Source organism: Gossypium hirsutum, chromosome D11, assembly GCF_007990345.1.
Source record: "Gossypium hirsutum isolate 1008001.06 chromosome D11, Gossypium_hirsutum_v2.1, whole genome shotgun sequence".
NCBI lineage: Eukaryota > Viridiplantae > Streptophyta > Magnoliopsida > Malvales > Malvaceae > Gossypium > Gossypium hirsutum.
The window spans coordinates 68,208,690-68,230,616 of NC_053447.1; the positions used below are offsets into that span (position 1 = coordinate 68,208,690).

At 32.0% G+C, this 21,927-nt stretch overlaps 3 protein-coding genes and 1 long non-coding RNA gene across 5 annotated transcripts; all 4 read right to left on the minus strand.

Annotated features, from left to right (window-relative positions):
• Nucleotides 1-1,105: 1,105 nt before the first annotated feature.
• Nucleotides 1,106-3,249, minus strand: LOC121223473 (uncharacterized). The gene is made up of 3 exons (XR_005920801.1): nucleotides 3,210-3,249; nucleotides 2,259-2,339; nucleotides 1,106-1,623 (listed from the first exon to the last, which is right to left on the minus strand). It is a non-coding gene; the product is annotated as an uncharacterized lncRNA (long non-coding RNA).
• A 1,184-nt stretch (nucleotides 3,250-4,433) lies between these two features.
• Nucleotides 4,434-16,446, minus strand: LOC107937887 (disease resistance protein RUN1). Of its 2 annotated transcripts, XM_041104985.1 has the most exons (9): nucleotides 12,395-16,446; nucleotides 11,077-12,175; nucleotides 10,438-10,478; nucleotides 9,762-10,002; nucleotides 8,538-9,626; nucleotides 7,712-8,445; nucleotides 7,518-7,586; nucleotides 6,903-7,010; nucleotides 4,434-4,649 (listed from the first exon to the last, which is right to left on the minus strand). In XM_041104985.1, the coding sequence occupies exons 1-6, from the start codon at nucleotides 12,877-12,879 to the stop codon at nucleotides 7,819-7,821; spliced, it is 3,582 nt and encodes a 1,193-aa protein (XP_040960919.1). In that variant the 5' UTR covers nucleotides 12,880-16,446; the 3' UTR covers nucleotides 4,434-4,649; nucleotides 6,903-7,010; nucleotides 7,518-7,586; nucleotides 7,712-7,818. The 2 variants fall into 2 exon arrangements, with proteins under 2 accessions (XP_040960919.1, XP_016726367.2); XM_016870878.2 differs by having other exon boundaries at nucleotides 6,903-7,586.
• LOC107937867 (pentatricopeptide repeat-containing protein At3g12770) lies at nucleotides 13,948-16,435 on the minus strand. Its single transcript, XM_016870860.2, has one exon. The coding sequence runs from the start codon at nucleotides 16,433-16,435 to the stop codon at nucleotides 13,976-13,978; it is 2,460 nt and encodes an 819-aa protein (XP_016726349.2). The 3' UTR covers nucleotides 13,948-13,975.
• A 1,689-nt stretch (nucleotides 16,447-18,135) lies between the features above and the next one.
• LOC107937892 (pre-rRNA-processing protein TSR2) lies at nucleotides 18,136-20,676 on the minus strand. Its single transcript, XM_016870883.2, has 4 exons — nucleotides 20,350-20,676; nucleotides 20,171-20,262; nucleotides 19,294-19,401; nucleotides 18,136-18,530 (listed from the first exon to the last, which is right to left on the minus strand). Exons 1-4 carry the CDS (start codon nucleotides 20,528-20,530, stop codon nucleotides 18,318-18,320), a joined length of 594 nt encoding a protein of 197 aa, XP_016726372.2. The 5' UTR covers nucleotides 20,531-20,676; the 3' UTR covers nucleotides 18,136-18,317.
• Between the last annotated feature and the right edge of the window lie 1,251 nt (nucleotides 20,677-21,927).

Sequence of the window (21,927 nt, forward strand, 5' to 3'; positions counted from 1 at the left end):
GATATTTCACATCCTCAAAAATGAGTTTGTCTTTTGAAAAACTCATGCAATGAAATTTAAAAAGGATATTCAATTGTTTAAGTCAGATGAAAAATCGAAGCCCAATAAGTTAGGGCACGATATCTCAAAATTCCAAACATTGAATATTGTCTTTATTATTTTTTAGAAAAAATCCTCATCTCGAGAAAATAAAATGCCGTATCCAATGAGTTAGTGCGCAACGTATCGAATCCTCGGGAATGAGCTTTTTATTTACTTGTTTTAATTTTAAAAAAAAACTCGATTACTTAGATTCAACGAGGAAAATTAGAACCCAATAAGTTAGGGTCCAATCACCTCGAAGATCCCAAATACCGAGTATTACGTTATCTTCAAAGCTTTTGAATAAAATGATTTCGACACTTAAGTGATATCAAACGTAACCTTTTAAACGAATAAAATGCGATGGAACGATAATGTATAACGCGGAATGATAATTCGTAAGCCAAAATGTACACTAATGAACACAAATAATCAATAGATAAATACAAACAAACATAGCAACAATAATCTCAATCATACATTATGCAAATACCGATAACAACATCCAACAATTAAATGAATTAATAATCAAATTTAAAAGATACACTAAAAAAATTCAATAGCAAGAGGAGAAATCATAATCAGTAAATTATACGTACAAAAGTTTTAAAATAAACAATATATATGAGTTTAAAATAGATTCAAAATAGAGTTAAAAATAAACACTTCATAAAATAACAGTATTTAAATGAATTTTGAAACAATTATTATACAAGAAGAAGATTCAAATATATAAAATAATTTACATACATTAATTTAGAATAAGTAATACATAGGGAGTGAAAAGCCTCATGTAAATAATAATATTTATAATAATATGTAAAAGGTTGAAATATGCCAAATATAATAAAAATAGGATTTTTTGTACAAAAATAAATTATGTATTTATAGAAATAGGTAAAAGATATATAATAATATGAAATCAATAATATATTATATGTACATATATATATATACAAAAATAGTTTAATATAAATTGTGTATATATATAAAATAGTATTGAATAAGAATATTATTGTATAAATCTTTAAAGCATAAAAGTATGTATAAGTGAATTTTAAAGATGTATTATAAAATAAAACCATAAAAAAATGTACAAATTATATTGGACCAATATAAAAAATATAAACTAATACATCTTTAAAACAGTGATACAGCACATATCAGATTCTCTCGGCTCGGGGGGTGCAATTGAATTGTTGCAAAACTCTTTTTGTTGACTGCATCCAATCTTCAGCAGCGGACGGATCAATTCCTTTTAGTCCCAAAACCTCCGTGGCACTATATTTCCGTAGCTCTTTAATCGGGGCCCGTCTGACAGTTGGTACTGATGTAGTAACAGGTACAGTTCCCGCTACACGCTGTAATGCATCAGCTATAGTTCTTAACAATTGTGAATCATCTCTTTCTCTTCCTATACATTAGGAGGTTGATTATCTAACGGATTCACACTAGGTGTAGCAGATTCAATTTCTTCAATTTCTCGACTTCCAGTATGCATTTCCTGTTCATCATCATATATTCTTTCATCTGACATTTTATCTATAAAACAAAATCAAATAAATATATTAGCATCCAAAAACCCGACTCAGTTTCGACTTAAATGTGTCATGTAATCTAGACTCTACTTTGAACCCGATTTAGGCCGAGAATCGACTAAACGTTAGCTCTGATATCAACAATTCTAACACCCCCTAATCCCAAATCGTCGCCGAAACAGGGTTACGAGGCATTACCAGTCCTATCAAACAATCTACGGATAATTCATAATAAAATAACATTCAAAATATAATTGCATAACTAAGTCTGTGTAATTAAACTTTCGAAGTTTTAAATATAAATTAAAAGGGAAATGAAACTCGTTCGAGTACTCTAAATTTTTTTTTGACAAAATTTCGGCAGCATTTCTGCTTATTTTTACGTAAAACCCCCTGCAATTATAACCGCATCATTTCCAAATATAACCAATTCATTTCACATTCTCATTTTCTATTCTAAATACAGTCTAGTCGAACTCAATCAATATAATACCAATTTAAATTTATCAATATGCTAATTAAATAAAAATAGATAAACTTCTTTCATTATAATTCATAGACTTATAACACTAACATTTTTAACCATTTATATTAAAACAAAATAACCTCTATACTCATCCTATTTACATGCCACATTACCAAAATAAAATGTACTTCACCAAAATTATGCTGAAGTCGAGTCTAACTTTGGATGCTGGTTCAGTACTTGACTTCTACAACCTGAGCACGGAAACAACCGCACGCTGAGTATGCATATACTCAGTGGTATCACTATAATTCAATTTATAATTAAATACATTAAATCACACACATACTTTTCATTACAATTATCACTACTAATAAACAATTCAATCTTTTTATATTATCAATTATTATATATATAAATATCATTCTTATTTCTTTATTTCAAATTTCACTTTTCACATATACTATGTCATTCGAGATTAGTTTTATCAGTAAATTTATTTCATTTATCCCTATTAACTTGACTCGGACTCGGCGGATACACGGATTCCAACCAAACACACCAGTAAACAGTAATCAATAATGGTAGCAGTAACAGTAACAGTAACAGTATTCAACACACAAAGTGCTGAATCTGTAACAGTAACGGTAACAGTATTCGACACACAAAGTGCCGAATCGGTAACAGTAACAGTAGTCGGCACATAAGCGTCTGATCAGTAAGCCGGCAAATACCCTGTACTCTTTCATATCCTATGGCATGCCAACTATATCCGACTTTCCCGACTAGTTAATAGAGTATTTAATTTACTTTTCAGTATAATTTCCATCTTAGCTCAGTATCAATTATAAATTCATTATTTCAATCGGTTTCACAGTATTACAGTAATTCTTTACTTCAATAATTTCACAATTCAATGCATTATATATAACAATATTCGGTATCTTCACAATTCACTCAGTACTCAAAACAATATTTCATAATTCAGTTCAGTATCAGTTTCAATTTCAATATCACATTATAAATTTATCATTTATTAAACACTTACCTTAAAATACTTACCACACATAACTAGCAAATTAAACACTTAATAATAATAAAGTTTGAATTATAGTGATACAAACCAGAATTCTCTTCGAATTTAATCCTCGACGATCTTTTCTTTTCCTTTTTGGCCCGATGCTTCAGGCTCGATATTAGCTACGAACAATTAAAATAATTTCACAATCCTTAGGACAAAACAATTTAATTGCTGAAATTTTTATCTAACTTTTACTTTAATTCTAATTTAATCCTAACTAAACCTATATATTTTTCTTTCTCAATTCATACATTTTTGCTACTCAATTTCTTGCCAAACTCACACTTAACTATCTAATTTTTATCATATTTTCAATTTAATCCCTAAAATTCAAAACTTATAGTTTAGTTTACAACTTAATCTTTTATTCAATTCCAAACAAAATTTCTATCAAATAAATCCCTAATTTAACAATTTATTCAACATGAACCATGCTTAAAAACCTATAAACTTTCAAAATCTCAACTTATTTTCAACAAAACTTTGTTTTAAAACTTCTAAAACATGTAAATTAAAAGAAAAAGACTTGATTAAACTTACCTTTAAAGCTTTAAAACCTTAAACCCTAATTTTTCCTTTCTTTCTCTTTTTCTTTCTTTCTTTCTCCCTTGTTTCTTCTCTATTTCGTCTCCTTCAATTCTGTTTCTTTCTTTTCTTTTGCTTTGTTTTATTTTACTTTATGTTTAGTTAATTAATTATAAGTATTACAAATGTATGTATTTTACTAATACACTTGTATTAAATCATCACCGTACACTTGTCTTTATTTATTTTGTTTATCAAATAAAAATCACATAATATAATTATTTAATTAATTAATATCTTTTACTTAAATTTTAAGTAAATAATAATTATAATACAAGTGTATAAATATTTATTATTACACTTGTACCATCTTTTCACCATACATTTGTCTTAATTTTAATTTATTCCATAATAAAATAATATAATTAATATAAATTACCATTTGAATAAATAATTGTAATAATTATAATAATTATATACATATAATATTTATATATAACTTAAACAAAATCTTGAATTTAATGCATATATGTAGAGGTGCTCATGGGCCGGGCCGGGTTCAGGCCGAGCCCGAAAAAAATTTTAGCCCGATTGCTAAATCCGGGCCCGGCCCGAAATATGAGCCTGAGAATTTGCCCAAGCCCGGCCCGTGGAGAAAATATGAAGCCCAGGCCCAGCCCGGCCCATTTTGCTTTAAAATCTGGAATGTTAAAAATCTGACATCTATCTCAAATCTTTGAAGTAGCCATCCACAAACGAATGAGTTTTTCTATTTAAAATTCATAATGTTTAGGAAAATATGAACAATAAGCAAAGCAACACTTTAAATAGGATGAAAGATGATCATAACTCAATTTGAATGCTGGAACAATATTGCATGTATCATCAGGTAGGTCCCAAAAATTGTTATGTAATATTTTACACCGTTCATCAGCATCTAGTTTACAACGGAGAAGACCTGCAAGTGTTTTTACAGCCAAAGGAGACCATCAAATCTTTTAACAATTGCAACATTTTTCAATCTTGAAACTAGAAGAATAAAAAAATTCTGTATAAGACTATTAAATTAAAAATAAAAATAGAAAAGATCAAGAGAATAAAAATAAAAAATCATTTCAAGCTTGTGATCTCAAGGTCAAGAGAGACTGGTGTTTTTTCTCATACTTGACAAAATCAAACTGTATTATAATTTCATACTTGATTTCAATACAAGAAATTATACATGTAAATATATACATATTCAAAACTAACATATACATATATCAATTCATACTAAACTTCAAAACTAGATCTTATACATGTATATATATATATAATCGAACCTCATATACTTATATAATGACATATCTTAATTCGATACAAAAGAATATACATGTATATATTTGCATGCTTATTCGAAACTACTTAAACAAGTATAATATACATATTATAAATCCAATCCAAAGGTTTATACATGTATATACCTATGCATTTATTCGAACCTTATGTACACATATATATACATACCTTCGATTAAACCAATAATTTATACATGTATATACATGTGTGAATTCGAACCTTGTATATATATATATAAACTTTATACTTCAACTAAATTCAATAACATTTATGTATATACTTATATACCATTCATACTTTAACTAAATGCAAAGGCCTATATAAGTATATACCTATATGTTCGAACATTAAAACAGTATATTAATCATTCATACTTTAAATTTATTCAACCAATATACTTTAAATTATAATTCATCAAAGTTGAATTATAACCAAAGTTGATAACCATGCAAGATTTACTCAATTTGTCTGAAAATCTTAAGCAAAAGATTCTCCGAATTGCTGAAAACAAAGCAAGAATTCATGACTCTTATGTTGATTTTGAAGCTAAAATTGTTTATAAGAATTGAGTTAAATTGTGAGTATTCGAATATATGTTCTGGCAACGAACACTTTAGTCACTTAAACTTTATATCATTACTCCTTAATTTAATAATTCAAACAATATCAATAATAATGTAAGCCCAATTCCTAGCAAAGTTACTGTCAATCATATGTTTCAATAATCCTTCATCCATACTTCACTCACCATTTCTCAATATGTAAAAAGCAATTCTAATTCTAATCGATGGATTGCTATGTAAAGATAAAAAAGAGAAGAAGAAATACAATTCTAATTCTAATCGATGGATTACTATGCAAATACAGAACCCGTGGCAGTATGCATTCTCATCCAATAATAATTTTTTGTAACTACAGCCAAACAATCAATAACAATCATTCTCATCCAATAATTTTTTTTTTGTAAAGTTAGAAAGGTAAATAAATCTTATACCAAATTCTAATGACAAACATGCTGAGCTAAGTGTGATGAAAGAAAAAAAAGAAGAAAGTTTTTAAGGTCTGTACTAATAAAAGCTCTGTACTAATAAAAGCATGGCAAAAGGAACAGTATCTACAATTTCTTTCTTTAATAGATGGTTAATTCACTAATTGAAAAGCACCAGTTTCTGCCTAGTGCTCGTTGAAGATATACAAGTATATACTGCCTGAAAGTAAAATATAGTGTAAGAACTAGTCCTTAAATTTTAGATTTTTGTAGTTTTCTGATAAGATGCGGTGCTACAGTTTGTGTTAGACCTTCCTATTCCTCTGTAATTCAAAAACCAGTCTAATATATCATCATTTTTGGGTGTTGACTTCTCAGATAATCCCTCAATTGGAACATATTTCACTTACTACCGATGACATTTTTCAAAATAAGAAAATCTCTGTTTTAAAGTCGATAACCATTTCAAAATAAACAAGTAATTCATACTGTGCAACATGTCCCAAACAAAATGCACTGAAATCATCTTGTTAGAAAACGAGGAAGGACAAAATACGAGGAGTTACTGGCTAAAATCAGTCATTTTCTTCTTTTAACTCAAAAGTCAAGAGGGGAGTCCCCTCTTTTTTATGTTCATCATATTACAAGATACGAGGAAGGACAAGCCTACAAGGATTTACTGGCTTTGAATCCCTGATTTGGACTGCAAACAAACGAACTTAGATACAAGAATAAGCATATAAGACAGTGAGCCTAAGAAGTTCATCACAAATGACTGATTTTAGCAGATGCCATTGAAAGAGAGTGAGGGAACTGATTCGAATAAAAATAAAAATCAAAAAGCACAAAGCAAAAAACTAATTCAAAGGTTAACAGCAAACTCACCTTTGAGAAGACGAAGAAGGCTAGAAGCACCGTGGCGTGGAGTCGTGGAGGTGGAGGTGGATTTCCGATTTGGGGGAAAAAAAGGGAGAGAAAGGGTTAGGGATTTATCTGGGGTCGGGGAAATGGGGAAGGGAAGGGAAGGGAAATGGGAAATGTATTAATGACAGTTGACATATAATAAATTTTAAAAATAAAAATATATATTAATTAAATTCGGGCCGGGCCCGGGCCCGGGCCAAAAAAAGTTTACCAAAAGCCCGGCCCATTTTTAAAACGGACCTCATTTTTTCCCAAACCTATATTTTTACCCGAACATTCCCATATTTCGGGCGGGCCATTGGGCCGGGCCGGGCCGCCCGGCCCATGAGCACCTCTACATATAAGCCGCCTCATTTTATATAAATGGCTTAATTGCTATTTTAGCCCTTTTTACTTTCTTTTAATCTATAATTAAACTTTCACTCTTTATTCAATTTAATCCTTTTCGCTAATTACTCCTAATTAAGCTAAATTCACTTATCTAAAACCTAATTAAACACACAACTAGTCTCGTAAATATTTCTAATAATTATTTTCGAACTCAATTTACTAAGACGGAGGCCCGATAATACACACACTTTTCCGGTGCCCACGGATTTTGAGTCGTTACAAGAGCTTTGTGTCCTTGACCATGCATGCCATAGCCTGTGATCATAAAATTCCATGATATAACATCTTTAGAAAGGGACACATCTTCGATCCTCGAATACACATCTTTAAAAAATGTCTAGAAAAAGATTTAAAAGGATAAGGCTAGTAAAGTAGTTTACCACAATTAATGTCTCTTGCAAGATTGGCCCATTAGAAAATTGAAAATTTCTTTTATCCGTTTTGGTTGCAGCCCTTCTTCCTTCATCCCTTCGTAGATATTACGCTTTCATTTTACAAGGGAAGTGCTACCTATTGATCCATCATTATCAGCAGAGTGTTGATGAATATCTTCAAAATTTGCAGAACATTGACTCCTATGGCTATGCTGCTCTTTTAATTGATCTATCTCTTCCAAATCTTTCTCATACACTATTCTAACACCACACTTCTTCACCTTAACACCGGGACCAATTGGGTTTGTGAAAGACAGCTCAAGCACATTGCATTCCTGATCTGAGCAACCTATTGTTGATAAATTCTTGGTTTCATTTTCATCTTCCAAGGAAGACTGATATAATTTGTCACGCGACCAATAACGAAGAAAAAGGTGATCCTTCGTTATAGGCTGGTTATTTTGTTTACCTAACAACCAGCCCAGCCAGTCACTCTCATCAACTTGTCCAGATTTTCTACAATGGATAACCGCTCTACAGATGATAACCTCCTCATCCCTAGAAGCATCATCATTGACAAAAATGCAACACCCAGCAACTCCAATCCATTGACTATCATTTTTATTATTGAGAGGTAGAGGTATCTTAATTGAAGAGCCACCTGTCTGCCGGCTAAACCATTCTGGGATTTCACTTCCAGGCATAATAACATCAAATATTTTTTTTGAATTCGCAAATGGCTGCAAAATAAAACACCAGTCGTTTGGCAACTGGAACCAAAAATTATCAAGTATGAGATTCTATAAGCGAAAAATAAGAGAGATCAATTCACCTTGAGATGTTTTTTCAGCAATGTTAATGCATTGATGTTCTCTGCCAATCTATAGCAGTTAACCGCTTTCATGAAAGTCGAACCCACTAAATTGGTTACATCCAACGGATTTGCAAGTTCAACTACTTCAAGCGAAGAACAACCATCTAACCGCACATCTTCAATACTTGTTAGAAGCTCAGGCACCGATTTAAGCTCCTTGCAATTTGACAATCGAAGGGTTTTAAGCTTGGAAAGTGTAGTAAGAGCTGAAGGAATGCCAATGAAATTGTTACCACTAAGATCAAGTAATATCAAAGAGGATAGACCATAAATATCACTTGGAATATCTGCTTCACAAAGATTGCGAACATTGCAATTTGACAATCCGAGATATTGAAGCTTGGAGAGTCGCATAAGAGACACGGGTATGTTGCTGAAACTGTTACCACTAAGATCAAGTTTTTTCAAAGAGGATAAACAAGAAATATCATTAGGAATGTCTCCTTCCCGAAGATTCCTATCCCTTAGATTCAACTCTCTTAAACTGGACAAGGAAGGCAACATCGGCGCCATGAAATTAATCCTTCCTCTATGGATTACCTTGAAAAGAGAAGAAAGATTTCTTTGTAACTTAGATGGTCCCTTGCATCCATTGAAAGATAAAACTTTAAGATTTTTCAATTGAAAAATGAAGGGTGGTAGTTTTGCTATAGCTGTTTCACTTAAGTCAAGCTCTTCCAAAAATTCTAATTGCTGTAAACTCTCTGGCAAATTTTCAACTTTATAACAGCCAGAAAGATCAAGACTTTTTAGACATTCCATTTTCCCATCAATCTCTGGAAACCTTACCAGATTTGAACAACCTGAAAGAATTAATGTTTCAAGAGATTCCATTCCAATTTTGGTTGGAAGACTCCTAAGACTTCTACAACCTCTTAAATTCAAAAGTTTAAGGCTCTTAAGAACTCCGATTGATGGATGAACATGTGCTAATCTGGTACAACCTTCCAAAATCAAAACTTCGAGATATGTAGCTGTTGTGAAGTCCGGTGTCTTGATCAGGTTTTGGGACCCTTCAAGATTGACCATTTTCAATTTATACAAGGGCTGTTGAAAACAATAATAAATTAGAAAGAAAGATAAAAGGCTAATTTTTTGTTGTTATTTTTCTATCATAATAAAATTTTAATCATTCAACTTAAAATAAACTAAAACACAAGGATGGGATGAATTAATTCTTACTCTATTTCCCTTCCATAGTTGTTCAATGCAACTGTATGGCAAGATAAGTGCAACAAGGTTATCCGGTTTGAAGCTTGAAGGTAATGATCTTAAAGGACATCCTTTCCAATCTAAAAGTCGTAACTCATTAGAAATATATTTGAGATCATAACAATTCGAGAGGCAAAGGACTTTGAGTAATCTCAACTTTTTCATCTTTAAGAAGGCATCGACATTCAAATTGAGCATCTTGTTCGACTCCCTGATAAGCATGGGCAGAACAAAGAGGAGATTCAAGATATAGAAAACAAATTCTCTACAATTATGTTGCTTCAGCAACCTTTTTTTCTTGAAATAGACATGTCCAACACTTATGTCTGACTCATATTATAACATAGGTATAAAAATATGATATTTCAAAGACTCTTCAAATATATAAAACACTTAAAAATAAAAACGAACATACTTAAGTTAAACACAAACTCATTCTTAACACCTACATCTGAGTCCAAATAACATAGCTTGAAAGAATTGGAACTAATATTCACCAACATATCACTAACTCTTTTTCTTTTTTAAAAAGATTTAAGCATTGAAAATTTTGCCAATGCTTTTTAATTTCTTACTTTTTACAAAAATAAAAATAACAACAATACTAATAATATGTATAGATACCTGTTTATATATGTTTTCCTACCTCTTAATATCAATGATCACACCTTCAATCACTTCTGTAGCCTAAACATCAAGAGTAAAACATAAAAAGACAGAAAAATAATGGTTTTAAACCATATAATCAAATTTGTGAAAACTTACATTTATATTTATCGTAGCGTGTTCAAAATTATACATATATTTAGGAATATAATAAATAGATGTATTCTTGATTATACATATTGCATAAGTCTTATTAATACTTATAATCAACAAAAAGATTTAAAAGGACATATATTTAGAAAGATAAAGAACTGGTCTATTCGTTTTACTCAATCAAGCATTTAAAACATAACTTCATAAATATGAAGTTGTAAAAATGAGTTATAGACATTTTTTCACCAGTTATTCTTGACAATGTAAATAGATAATTTATTTAAATCAATAAATATATACAAAGAAGTGGTTATAATAATGTATGTTATGCCTAATGAAACTCCCAAACTGTCCTGTAAGGTCCACGTGTTTTGTACCCAAAAACATAATAGTTTGGGATAAATGGAATGACTGCAAGATTCAAATTGAACATAAAATCTACTGAATGTCACCTCTTAAAACTTAATCTTAACCAATTGAATTCAACCCGGAATATATATAATGCAATTTCAATGTAATGACTTACACTGTTTCTTGTTAGCACATGATAAACATCTCTTTCCTCCCACAACCTGCAACGTTTTCCAGGCTCATCGATAGATTTTTCCCTAACAATTCTTTTTCCCATTTCTTGTATCAAGTTATGCATCCACAAATACTTGCCTTCATGAACCTTTATGAGAGATTTCTTAATGAGAATATCTATTCCAATATCTGAGAAAAACTCACAACCATCCAATACTTTCGATACAAAGTCTTTCTCCTCCCCGTTGAAGAAGCATGCTATGTCTAGAAATATATTCTTCTCCCTTTCTTCCAATCCATCAAAGCTGATTCGAAGTCCATCGAGAATTTCTTTGTTAGAATCTCTTTTAAGCCTTTCGACTGCACTTCTCCATTGAGCTACATCTCTACTGCACAAAAAAGAACCCAAAACTTCGAGAGCTAAAGGGAGACCATCAGCATAACGTACAACATGTTCAGAAAGCTCAATGAAATCATCTTTTGGCACTGTATCACTATGAAAAGCTTTCAAATTGAAAAGTCTAAGTGCATCGTCAGGATTCAATGTTGTAGGTTTATACACACCATCGACTCCATAAGATCGGAGTAAATGTTCATCTCTTGTTGTTACAACGATTCGACTCCCTAAACCGAACCAATTACGCCCTCCAACCAAGCATTTCAAGTGTTGTACATTATCAACGTCATCAAGAACAATAAGAACTTTTTTACGAGACAAATTGTGGCTAATTACGGCATTCCCTTCATGGACATTGAAAAAACTAAAGCATTCATCTGGCAAGATTTGAGAAAGAAGTTGTTTTTGTAAAGAAACAAGTCCACATTTGTTTGAAACTTCTCGAATATCAGCAAGAAAGCTTTTACCTTCAAAATGAGGTGACATTTGGGTGTAAACAACCCTCGCAAGAGTTGTTTTACCGATGCCACCCATTCCGCAAATTCCTATAATGCGGACATCATCTTCCCCAATGTTTATTTTCGAATACAACTCCTTCAAAGGTAAGCTAATTCCAACCAATTCATCATGAACAATTGGATATGTCTCACGTAATCTGGCTGATATCTTCTTAACAATGTCTCCAATAAATTCCATTTCATGTCTACAAAGAAATAAAATTTAATTCTTTCAAATAATATTTTGTTGATATCTTTCAAAGGCTCTTTTTTTTCTATTTCAATGAACAATATAGTTTAGAAGCAAACAAAAAGCAAGATAACACAACTTGTTCTTCAGTAGAAAAATTAAACTTTACAATTAAACACATGTAATCCAAAGAATAACAATTTTGTAGTCATTAAAACTATAAAAGAAAGAATACCTGTTATTTAAATGCCATCCCCTGATGCTAGCCACTTCAGTCAAAGCCTTTCGCCACCTTTGGATCTTGTCTTTATCTTCCTTGCATCTCTCTTCGTGGTTGGCAAAGGCTTCATCAACTTTACCTTTCTGATTTTTAAAATCGGATGGATCAACATTGTAAAAAATTGGAAACACTTTATGACCATTTTTTCTTTGTTTAACAATCTCAGCAAGCTCCTCCAAGCAATAACCTGAAAAGGCATAAGTTTCCGAGAAAACGATTACCGAGCACCATGATTGCTGAACTGCTTTGAGAATTCCTGGTCTGATCTCTTCACCCGCCTCCAGCTTTAGATCATCTTTGAAAGTGACAATCCCACTTCTCCTTAGAGCATGATAGAGATGATCCGTGAAGTTCCAGCGGGTATCTTCACCTCTAAAACTCAAGAAAACATCATATTGCTTCCTAGAAATGGATGAGTGAATTGAAGCTAACGACATCATGACAATGTATGAGAAGAAATTTGCCGTTTAAAATCAGAGAACAAAACGCCCAATACCCAGAAAGGAACCAGCAACAATTAGTATTTATAAGCAACAGTTTTGTAAGCAAAAGTTCTCAATACATTTCTCACCTTCCCTCCTTCCAAGTAAAAACGCGTAGCAGTGGAAAGTGGGGTCATAGACGAAATATTTTCCGCGAAGAAACTCAGAAGGTGAGAGTTGACAAAGTGGAACCTACTTTAATTAAAGTGTTTGACGGTTTCTGTTGTTTTTTATTACAAACAATAATAAGTGAAGATATAATATTCTTCCGTATTAAAAAACAATAAAAAATTAAATATCTTTTATAGAAATTATTTTATGGTCATTTTTTAATTGTTTAATTTTTTATTATTGACATATAATTTTAATAATTTTTTAAGTTAAATTTCGAATTTAAACCTTGACCCTTAAACTTAGACTTAGAACCTTGAGCCTCAAATATGAACATGAACTCTGAATCTCAAATTGTAAACTTGTCTAAAGTTCAAGATTTTAAATTTGAGGTTTAGAGTTTATGATTCGAGTATGGGTTCGGGATTCAATATTTAAATTTATTATTTAGAGTTTAAGATTTAAAATTCAAGGTCAATGTTGTAAGTTCTTAGTTCAAGATTCAGTGTTTTAAGTTTAGAGTTCAAGGTAAAAAAAATTATCAAAATTATGCATCAATAACATTAAAAAAATTACTAAAGTATCATTATATAATTAGGAAGAGACCATGAATGATATGATGAGAAGGGTTCATAAAATAATTTCAAATATTTTAAGGATGACAAAACCCAAACCGTCCAATGATTCAAAACTGATGCTAAAAAAACTAGTCCAAAAAAACAGATTGAATGACTAATTGAACCAATTTTTTCAATTTTAATAATTTATTTAATTAAACCATGGAACGAAAATTGTTGGTCTAATCAATTCAACCAACAGACTAATTCAGAAAATCTTTCCTTTTGCAGGTTTCTGTAGAGACCAAAGTGAAAAGCAGATAGTATCACAGTTTCAATGCAGGCGTGAGAGGATTAATTATTTTAACATCGCAATCAAATCATTTTCACCAATAATCATTGCATGAACATTTTCCATCAACAAAGTGATGGAAACGGTTAGCATCTCTTACGATAATCTCCCTCTTTACCACCTTTGATATATATTTAGTCACTGTATGGCAATCACCACATACACGGAGGTTCTTACTGATCCTTATCAAGCTTCCTGCCGGTGTATGTAAAAGTCCGAAAGCGATAGCTAACCTCTCACTATGCCTCCACAGTGATTTGATCTTCATCGCCTCATCTACGTCACGAAGAACACAACTTGTATCCGGTACATAACCTAAAGCTTCAAGTTCTGATTTCAAGTTCTCAAGAATCCGATCGATTTCAACTGAGTTCGGATGTGAATCTTCACCAGCAAAAAATGCATGGAGCTGTTTTCCAACTTCAATCAGGCTGTATCCTGGTGTTTTTTTCAGTCCGCGTCCCCTCATGAGACCTCGAATATGATCTACTGCATCCCATCTCCTTGCTTCAGCATATATGTTTGATAACATGATGTAAATACCCGGGTTTGTTGCGTCCAAACTTAATAAATAGTCTGCAGCTTTTATGCCGATATCAATGTTCTTGTGCATTCTACATCCATTTAGCAATGCTTCGAAAACTTCACGGCTTGATTGAAAGGGCATCTGTTTGATCAATACCTCCGCTTCTTTGATATGTCCTGCTCTGCTAAGAAGATCGACATAGCAAGCATAGTGCTTCTCATTAGCCCTGATGTTATGGTCGCTTTCCATGCTCAGAAACAAACTTCTTCCTTGGTCCACAAGCCCCGAGTGACTACAAGCAGATAGAAGAGAGACAAATGTAGTTTTATTCGGCTTGAGTCCCTCCTCTAACATTCGGCGATAAAGATCAAGAGCTTTGTGTCCTTGACCATGCATGCCATAGCCTGTGATCATAGAATTCCATGATATAACATCTTTAAAAAAGGACACATCTTCGAACACCCTCTCAGCATAGTTAATGTTTCCACACTTAGCATACATATCGATCAAGGCTGTCCTGTTAACTACATCGAAAGCATAACCATACCGTAACAGTCGAGCATGGACACTCCTTCCTTTCTTCAACAAACCCAAGTGTGCACAACAGTGGACTAAACTAACCAGAGTTGTAGAATTTGCAGTGACTCCCTCTTCTTGCATCTTACCAAATAATCTTATGGCATCTTCGGCATGGCCATTTTGTGCTAATCCGACAAGCATAGCAGTCCATGTAATCACATTTCGATTCTTCATCCTATCAAACATAAAAGTTGCCTCCTTTAAGGCACCACACTTGGAATACAAATCTACCAATGCTGTACACAAAATAACGTTTATGTCGAGGCCTTTCCGGAAAATATAACCATGGAGAACCTTCCCACTTTCCAAATCTGCTACTTGAGCACAAGATTGGAGGAGGCTAATTATGGTTCCTGAATCGAAACCACCACCAGTTAATACTAATTTCTGAAACAGATCGAAAGCTTCATATACCAAACAATTCTGAACATACCCTGAGATGATAACATTCCATGAAACCAGAGTTTTTGCAGGCATGATATCGAAAACCGATCGAGCTCTTTCATGTTCACCCAACTTACTATACATATCAATCAATGCAGTATGCACCAAAACATCAGTTCCCAATCCGAATACGAGAACCAATCCATGAACACGTTTCCCTAGTTCTAAATCCCTCATTCCTCCACAAGCTTGAACCAAACTGACCATAGTTATAGCACTTGGCCTAACACCACAAAGAATCATCTCAAGAAACAAATCAAAAGCTGCAACATAGTAACATCCCTTTACATAACCACCAATCATTGAATTCCAACAAACAACATCTCTGCCGATCATCTGATTAAAAACCCGTCTCGCACTATTGAAATCACCGAATTTCATAAAGAAATTAATCATTGAACTTCCCAAAAACTTATCACCATCCACTCTATGATCCACAGCTCTCTTGATTATTTCCGTTCCCCTCTCATAATCTTCTAGTTCCATGCAAGCCTTCAACACAAAATTACACGAATAACTATCGAATCCCCAATCCGAAGCCCCCATTAATTCAAACAACTCAATAGTTTCCTTATAACACTGATTTCTCAAATACCCATTAAGCATTGAATTACAAAGAATGGGTTTTGGTTGAGGAATTTTATCGAACACTTTCCTGGCAAGCCCCAAACAACCCAGTTCGCTATAACTTCTAACCAAATTGGATGACAAAAACTGGTGTTTAGATACAGAATTCGTGATAATCTGGGCATGGATAGATTTAACAGACAAAAGGGTATTTGAGAATTCATGTAAAAGTGACAAGAATCTCTGAATATCGAGAGGGAGATGATTAAAGTTGGCATTTTTTATACTTGAAAAAGAGTGCAAAGAGAGAAACTTGAAGGGTACTTTGTGAAGAAAATTATGAGTATTAAGATTGGGGGAAGGCATAATGGAGATCATAAGAGAGTGGAATTTGAGTTAAAGTGCTTTCTTTTTAACTAAAGCCATTGAATTTCTTAAAGTTCTAAGGCCTAATAGTTTCATAGCAACCTAGGATTCATCCAACAACTGAATTTAGTGGATGAATTAACAATGAATTACTCTTATTAATGGTGCCGAAGAAAATAAGTGTATATAAGCTTCTTTTTTTTCATTAAAATTCTTATTTGAATTATTTTAATGCAGTTGAAACTCAATATGGTCACCAAATACTGAGATTTTAAGCAAAAGAAAACTAATACCATGGCCTACTTGTGTTTTTTAATGAGTTTTAAGTTGGTTGTGTTGGTCAAATATATCGTCTTTAGTACTCTCTTAAATTTATTATGATTAGCTAATCAGGGTTAGTTGTACTTATTAATTTTGATTAGAGTCTTTAATATAATTTTAACTTAATTTTTTATTTAACCGAAAATAATACTTACATGACCAATTTTGTCTTAATTTAATAATAATAAAAAACAATATCAAATGAGATATGGTAGTTCTTATTAGACACCATACTTTTTTTTCGAATAAAATGCGTACTTTTCAAGTAAAATATGCACCTTTTGAGTAAAATAAAACAAAATTGATAGTTTATTTACTTATATAAGAATTGAAGCATCGTAGTTATATCATAGTTTTTAGAGTAAACTATATTTAAAGTCACCGAATTACTAGTAAGTTAACGTTTTGGTTACTCAATTTCAAAAAGTTATAAAATTATCACTAAACCGTTCAAAAATTTTCGTTTAAATCATCCAGTTGTTCGAATTGTTATTGTATGATCTTCTCTATTCTCACCTCCAACACTAATTAAAAGTGCAGATTTCCCCTCCTCTTTTATGCTTTAGTTTTTTCTTTTTATAAAATAGTTTTAAAAGTTACAAATTTACAAACTAAAATCTAAATGATTTTCTTCTCCAATCTTCGATACCGACCATCAAATCAGCTTAAATTTGAGATATATTTTTCTACTCATTGATGGATATTATTTCACTATATCGATTGTCGAATAGTCACTCAAAACTTACTGATCGGACTTTTAAAAAATAAGCTTAACAATCCAATAACTTAAATGGACACATTTAAATAGTTCAATGATTATTTTATAACTTTTTAAAATTAAGTATATTTATTAATAGTTTAGCCACCTTTGAGTAATTTACCCTACTTTTTATTTTACTTTCAAATATAGGGTTGAACTTTTATTTTCAAAATGGATTGCCTTCTTTGGTCAGGAACCATAGGAGAGTGGGGAATTTAGTATTTTCTGTATTAATTTCATGTTCGTATTATTTTCGCGGACACGAATACATTTACGGTTGCTTCAATTTTATCAATATTGAAGAAATAAAGAATGCTACAATGGTCAATTACGATTAATATTGATGGTATATCGATAACAAAGAGAGCGTCGAAACCACGAAAAGACCTAAAATCACATTTCAACTGTGATTTAAATTCCGGGTTGTAAACCGATTGAATCTTAGCTCAATTGTTATCGACATTGTTGTCAGTGCAAAACGTGAATTCAAGTGCACTGAAGCGCATTATCCTCCTATTTAAGGGTTGAGAATGGGCTATGAGTAACTCTAGACATTGTATTAAAAATAGCAAATATGATAAAAATCTATAATGAGATTATTGTTAAAAAAAACCGGATTCTAAAATTAGGGTGAAAACAAAATCCAAGGAAAATCATATCTATTTCAATCCAGTAACATTCCAGTACAGTATCCTTCTTTCGATATAAGATTTTAAAAAAAAGTTACAAACAGAAATAATTAGAGCACCAAAAATGTCTTGAGAAAAGATGTATATACCAGGAATAGGGAACAGGGGTAACAAAAATTACGACTTAATTCCTTCTACCTTTGTTTTTCCGGGATGAGACTACAACCCAACCGTCTTCAGCTTCAGCTGACTGGTTTTGCTTTGGCTCATCTGTCAGCATACTGACTGGATTCAAACTTGACTGAGAGTTTGGTACATCCACCATCATGTTTGCCGCGATGTCTGCACTCATGCTATCATCTTCATCATCATCCTCATCCTCATCTTCGTCGTTACTCTAGGATAAAAATAATATGAATCCATGAGAAGAAGAATAAACAATTTCAACCCATAAATCTACATCTTATACGATGACTCGGTAATCTTTTGTTGGTAAGCAAAGAATCCATCATGTAAGAACCGATCATGGGAAGAATATTTGAGAGAGAGAACTGTAGGTGAAACCTTTTTAATAGTTCCATCATCCAAATGCAGTTGTTATTTTATGAGAGGCCATGCCATGCCGTTAAAATGGGGGGACAAGCAGAATAAACCATTCCATTTCAGAATATACCATCCATCATAAGAGATCTAAGGTTTTAATAGTATAAACCTTTCCACATCGAGAAGGGGATTGGAAGATGCGGAGTTGAAGGTAACCCCAGAAGTAGCAAGTATGAACCAACACTTTTTCTTTTCCTTTTTCATCTATTAATTTTATGTCAAGTTTTTAATATTAAGAAACAGAACTAAACTCGGAAAAGCAATAAAATAATCAGACTTCACAAATCAAATTGATGGTGAGACTCTGATCTCCTTGAAAATCACATAGTAATTGGTATCTTGCACCCTCTAAGACCACTGAAGAAATCTTTTTCATATGAACAATGCGACTTTCCTAACATGTCAATGTAGCTGCTAAGCATTGGAAACAAAAACAAAACAAAATCTAAAGAAAGCAAAGATAAACAGAAGCAAAATTCAACAGAGATAGTATGTAGTATATTATCTTTAAAACGAAACATATTAATAGGCATTAAAGGGTTTAAACAAGAAAATACCGGTCGGACATGAGCGACTGGAGGAGGATTCGTTGTCCTCAGTTTTTCAACAGATTGATAGTTACCTTCCAAACACTCTTCATGCATAATCATTAATTTCTCAGCCACCTGTAACAAGTCGAAGGAATTGAATTATCTCTAATGCATAATCATTATAGGAACTTGATAAGCCATTTTTTTGGCAATCTCCTATATCAATGTGAAGTGTCCAAGGTGAGCCGAACATAGACATGCTAGGTAAATAACAATTAAAAGTTGCATATTGAATAAATGAAAATATATATTCCGACAAAACACCACAAAGAACAACTCAAAATGTCTTAAACTTAGCTTGAACAAAGAATTTGACCTAAAATGTTGGCTTTTTAAATGTTAAAAACTGCCCCTTGGTATAGCTTACTCTGTAAAAAAACATTCAGAGACTAGTATGTCACAATGAGTTAAGGTGGCAACAACATCGAATAACAAAATTAGGAGGAACCAACCCGATTAAATCAATCATCAAAGGAAAGTATATATTCCGAAAAACACCCCGAAAGAACAATTCAACAAGTTGTTAAACTTAATTTGATCAAAGAATTTGAACCTAAACCGTTGGTTTTTAAAAAATCAAATTAAAAAAAAAAAAATACCCCTTGTTATAGTTCACTCTGTAAAATACACTAAAAAACCAAAGGAGCATCCATACTGTACACATTCATAAACTAATATATCACAATGTTCTTTAAGTGTCAGCAACATAGATTCGATTTGATTAAATTAAGGCAATTTTTGTATCAGTTGTACCAGATTTATAGCATCGAACATCATAAATAAGAGATTGAAATGACTATGGTATCCTGAATTGAAGCCAAGCCAAGATTAAGATTGAATATACCTCCTCAATGCTGCCATCTTCAACCAACGTATTAAGACTAAGCAAACCTTCCTCTAAAAGATTTTCCAAATCATCTATATAAAGCGGCTCCGCTGAGATAGTAAAAAAAATCAAATTTAATTACTGAATTTGGAAAATAAAAAAAGAAAATAACTGATTATAATATACATAAAAGTTACCTCTGGCTTCAGTGAAGAATGAGAAGACGTCGGTGCAGATGGCGTTGGCTTTGCCGAGAGAATCACGGCCGCCCCACTCGTTTTCAACGGCGGCGGTGAGAGCCGACCACCGAGTGAGGATTAAGCTTATTCCTTCCTGGAATACCGGGGCTGATTCCGCCGTTAGTTTCTTCGATTCCATTGATTTTTTTTTTTAATCCTTCTTTTCTTTTTCTCTGTTCGCCTTCTGTTTCTTTGCAATTTTAGTTTGTCTATGAGAGAACTAAAACCCTACGAGTTTTCAAAGTGATCGAAGATGGGATTGTTTGGATTTGAGGATAAAAGTATTCGGGTTATGGATAGAGGTGGAGTTTTAATGAAAATGGATTGGACCGGGTGTTAAAGTTGGGTTTTAATTGGGCTTTCGGAATTTAAAATTTCAATCTAAGCCCAACTAGGTGGAGCTATAGACGGTTCAGTTCAGTTCAATTTGATTTTTTTTAAAATTTACGATTAATTAGAAGTTTTATTACATGCATATGTGTGGAAACCAAAAATTTAAAACATAAATATGTGTTTAAAAATAACATACAATAAATAATGAAATATATGATTTGAAATTAATTTATAATAACACATGAAATATGTAAGTTATTAAAATGAAAAAATTAAATTGAATTGTTTATCATGGTATTTTTATCAATCTTGAGTCGGTGTCGAGTTAATTTATTGCACCAACTCAGTCAAATATATTATTAATATATACAATTGATGGAGGTAAAAAAGTGTGCATAATAAAATTAAAAAGTATAAGAATATCAAAATAAAGTTTTAGTAGAGTGGTGAATTAAAGGGTTTATTAATGCAATTGGAGTCCGTTTGAATCCCACTATATGTATATTTTTATTGGTTAAGTTTGTTTTAAAGTGAAAAGACTAAAATACTATTAAATACTATTACTTATTTTAATTACGGAAGGGTATTATTGTAATTTTTTAATCGAGTGGTGACCTAGTTGAGGGTGACACCAACTCAATTAAGAGTTTAAATAATAGTAAGTATAGATACACAACTGATGCAGATAATAAAGTGTGCATATTAAAATTAAAATGTATAAAAATAACAAAGTAAAACTTTAGTAGAATGGTAAATTAAAGGTTTTATTAATACAATTGATGTGGGTGTGAATCTTATACCATATGTATATTTTTATTGGTTTGTTTTAAAATGAAAAAAACTAAAATACCCTCAAATAGTATTATTTATTTTAATTACGAAAGGGCATTCCCATAATTTTTTAACCAAGTCAGTGACTCGATTGAGGGCAGAGACAGGTCTAGAAATACGATTTAGGGGAGGCAGGGGCAAAGTCAAAAAAATTTTTGGGGGGCGGAATTAAATTATATTTTTTTATTATAGTAAAAATGAAAATTCATCATTTTTATCTTTATAATTTTTAGAGGATTGAATTAATTTTTTATCATTTTAGGGGGACAAAGTGCAATTTTATCAGTACTAATTTCAAATTTTATAAATTATAAAGGGCTTAAAAGAAATTTTTTTTCATTTTAGGAGGAGTTGGGAGCCCTTCCAGCTCCC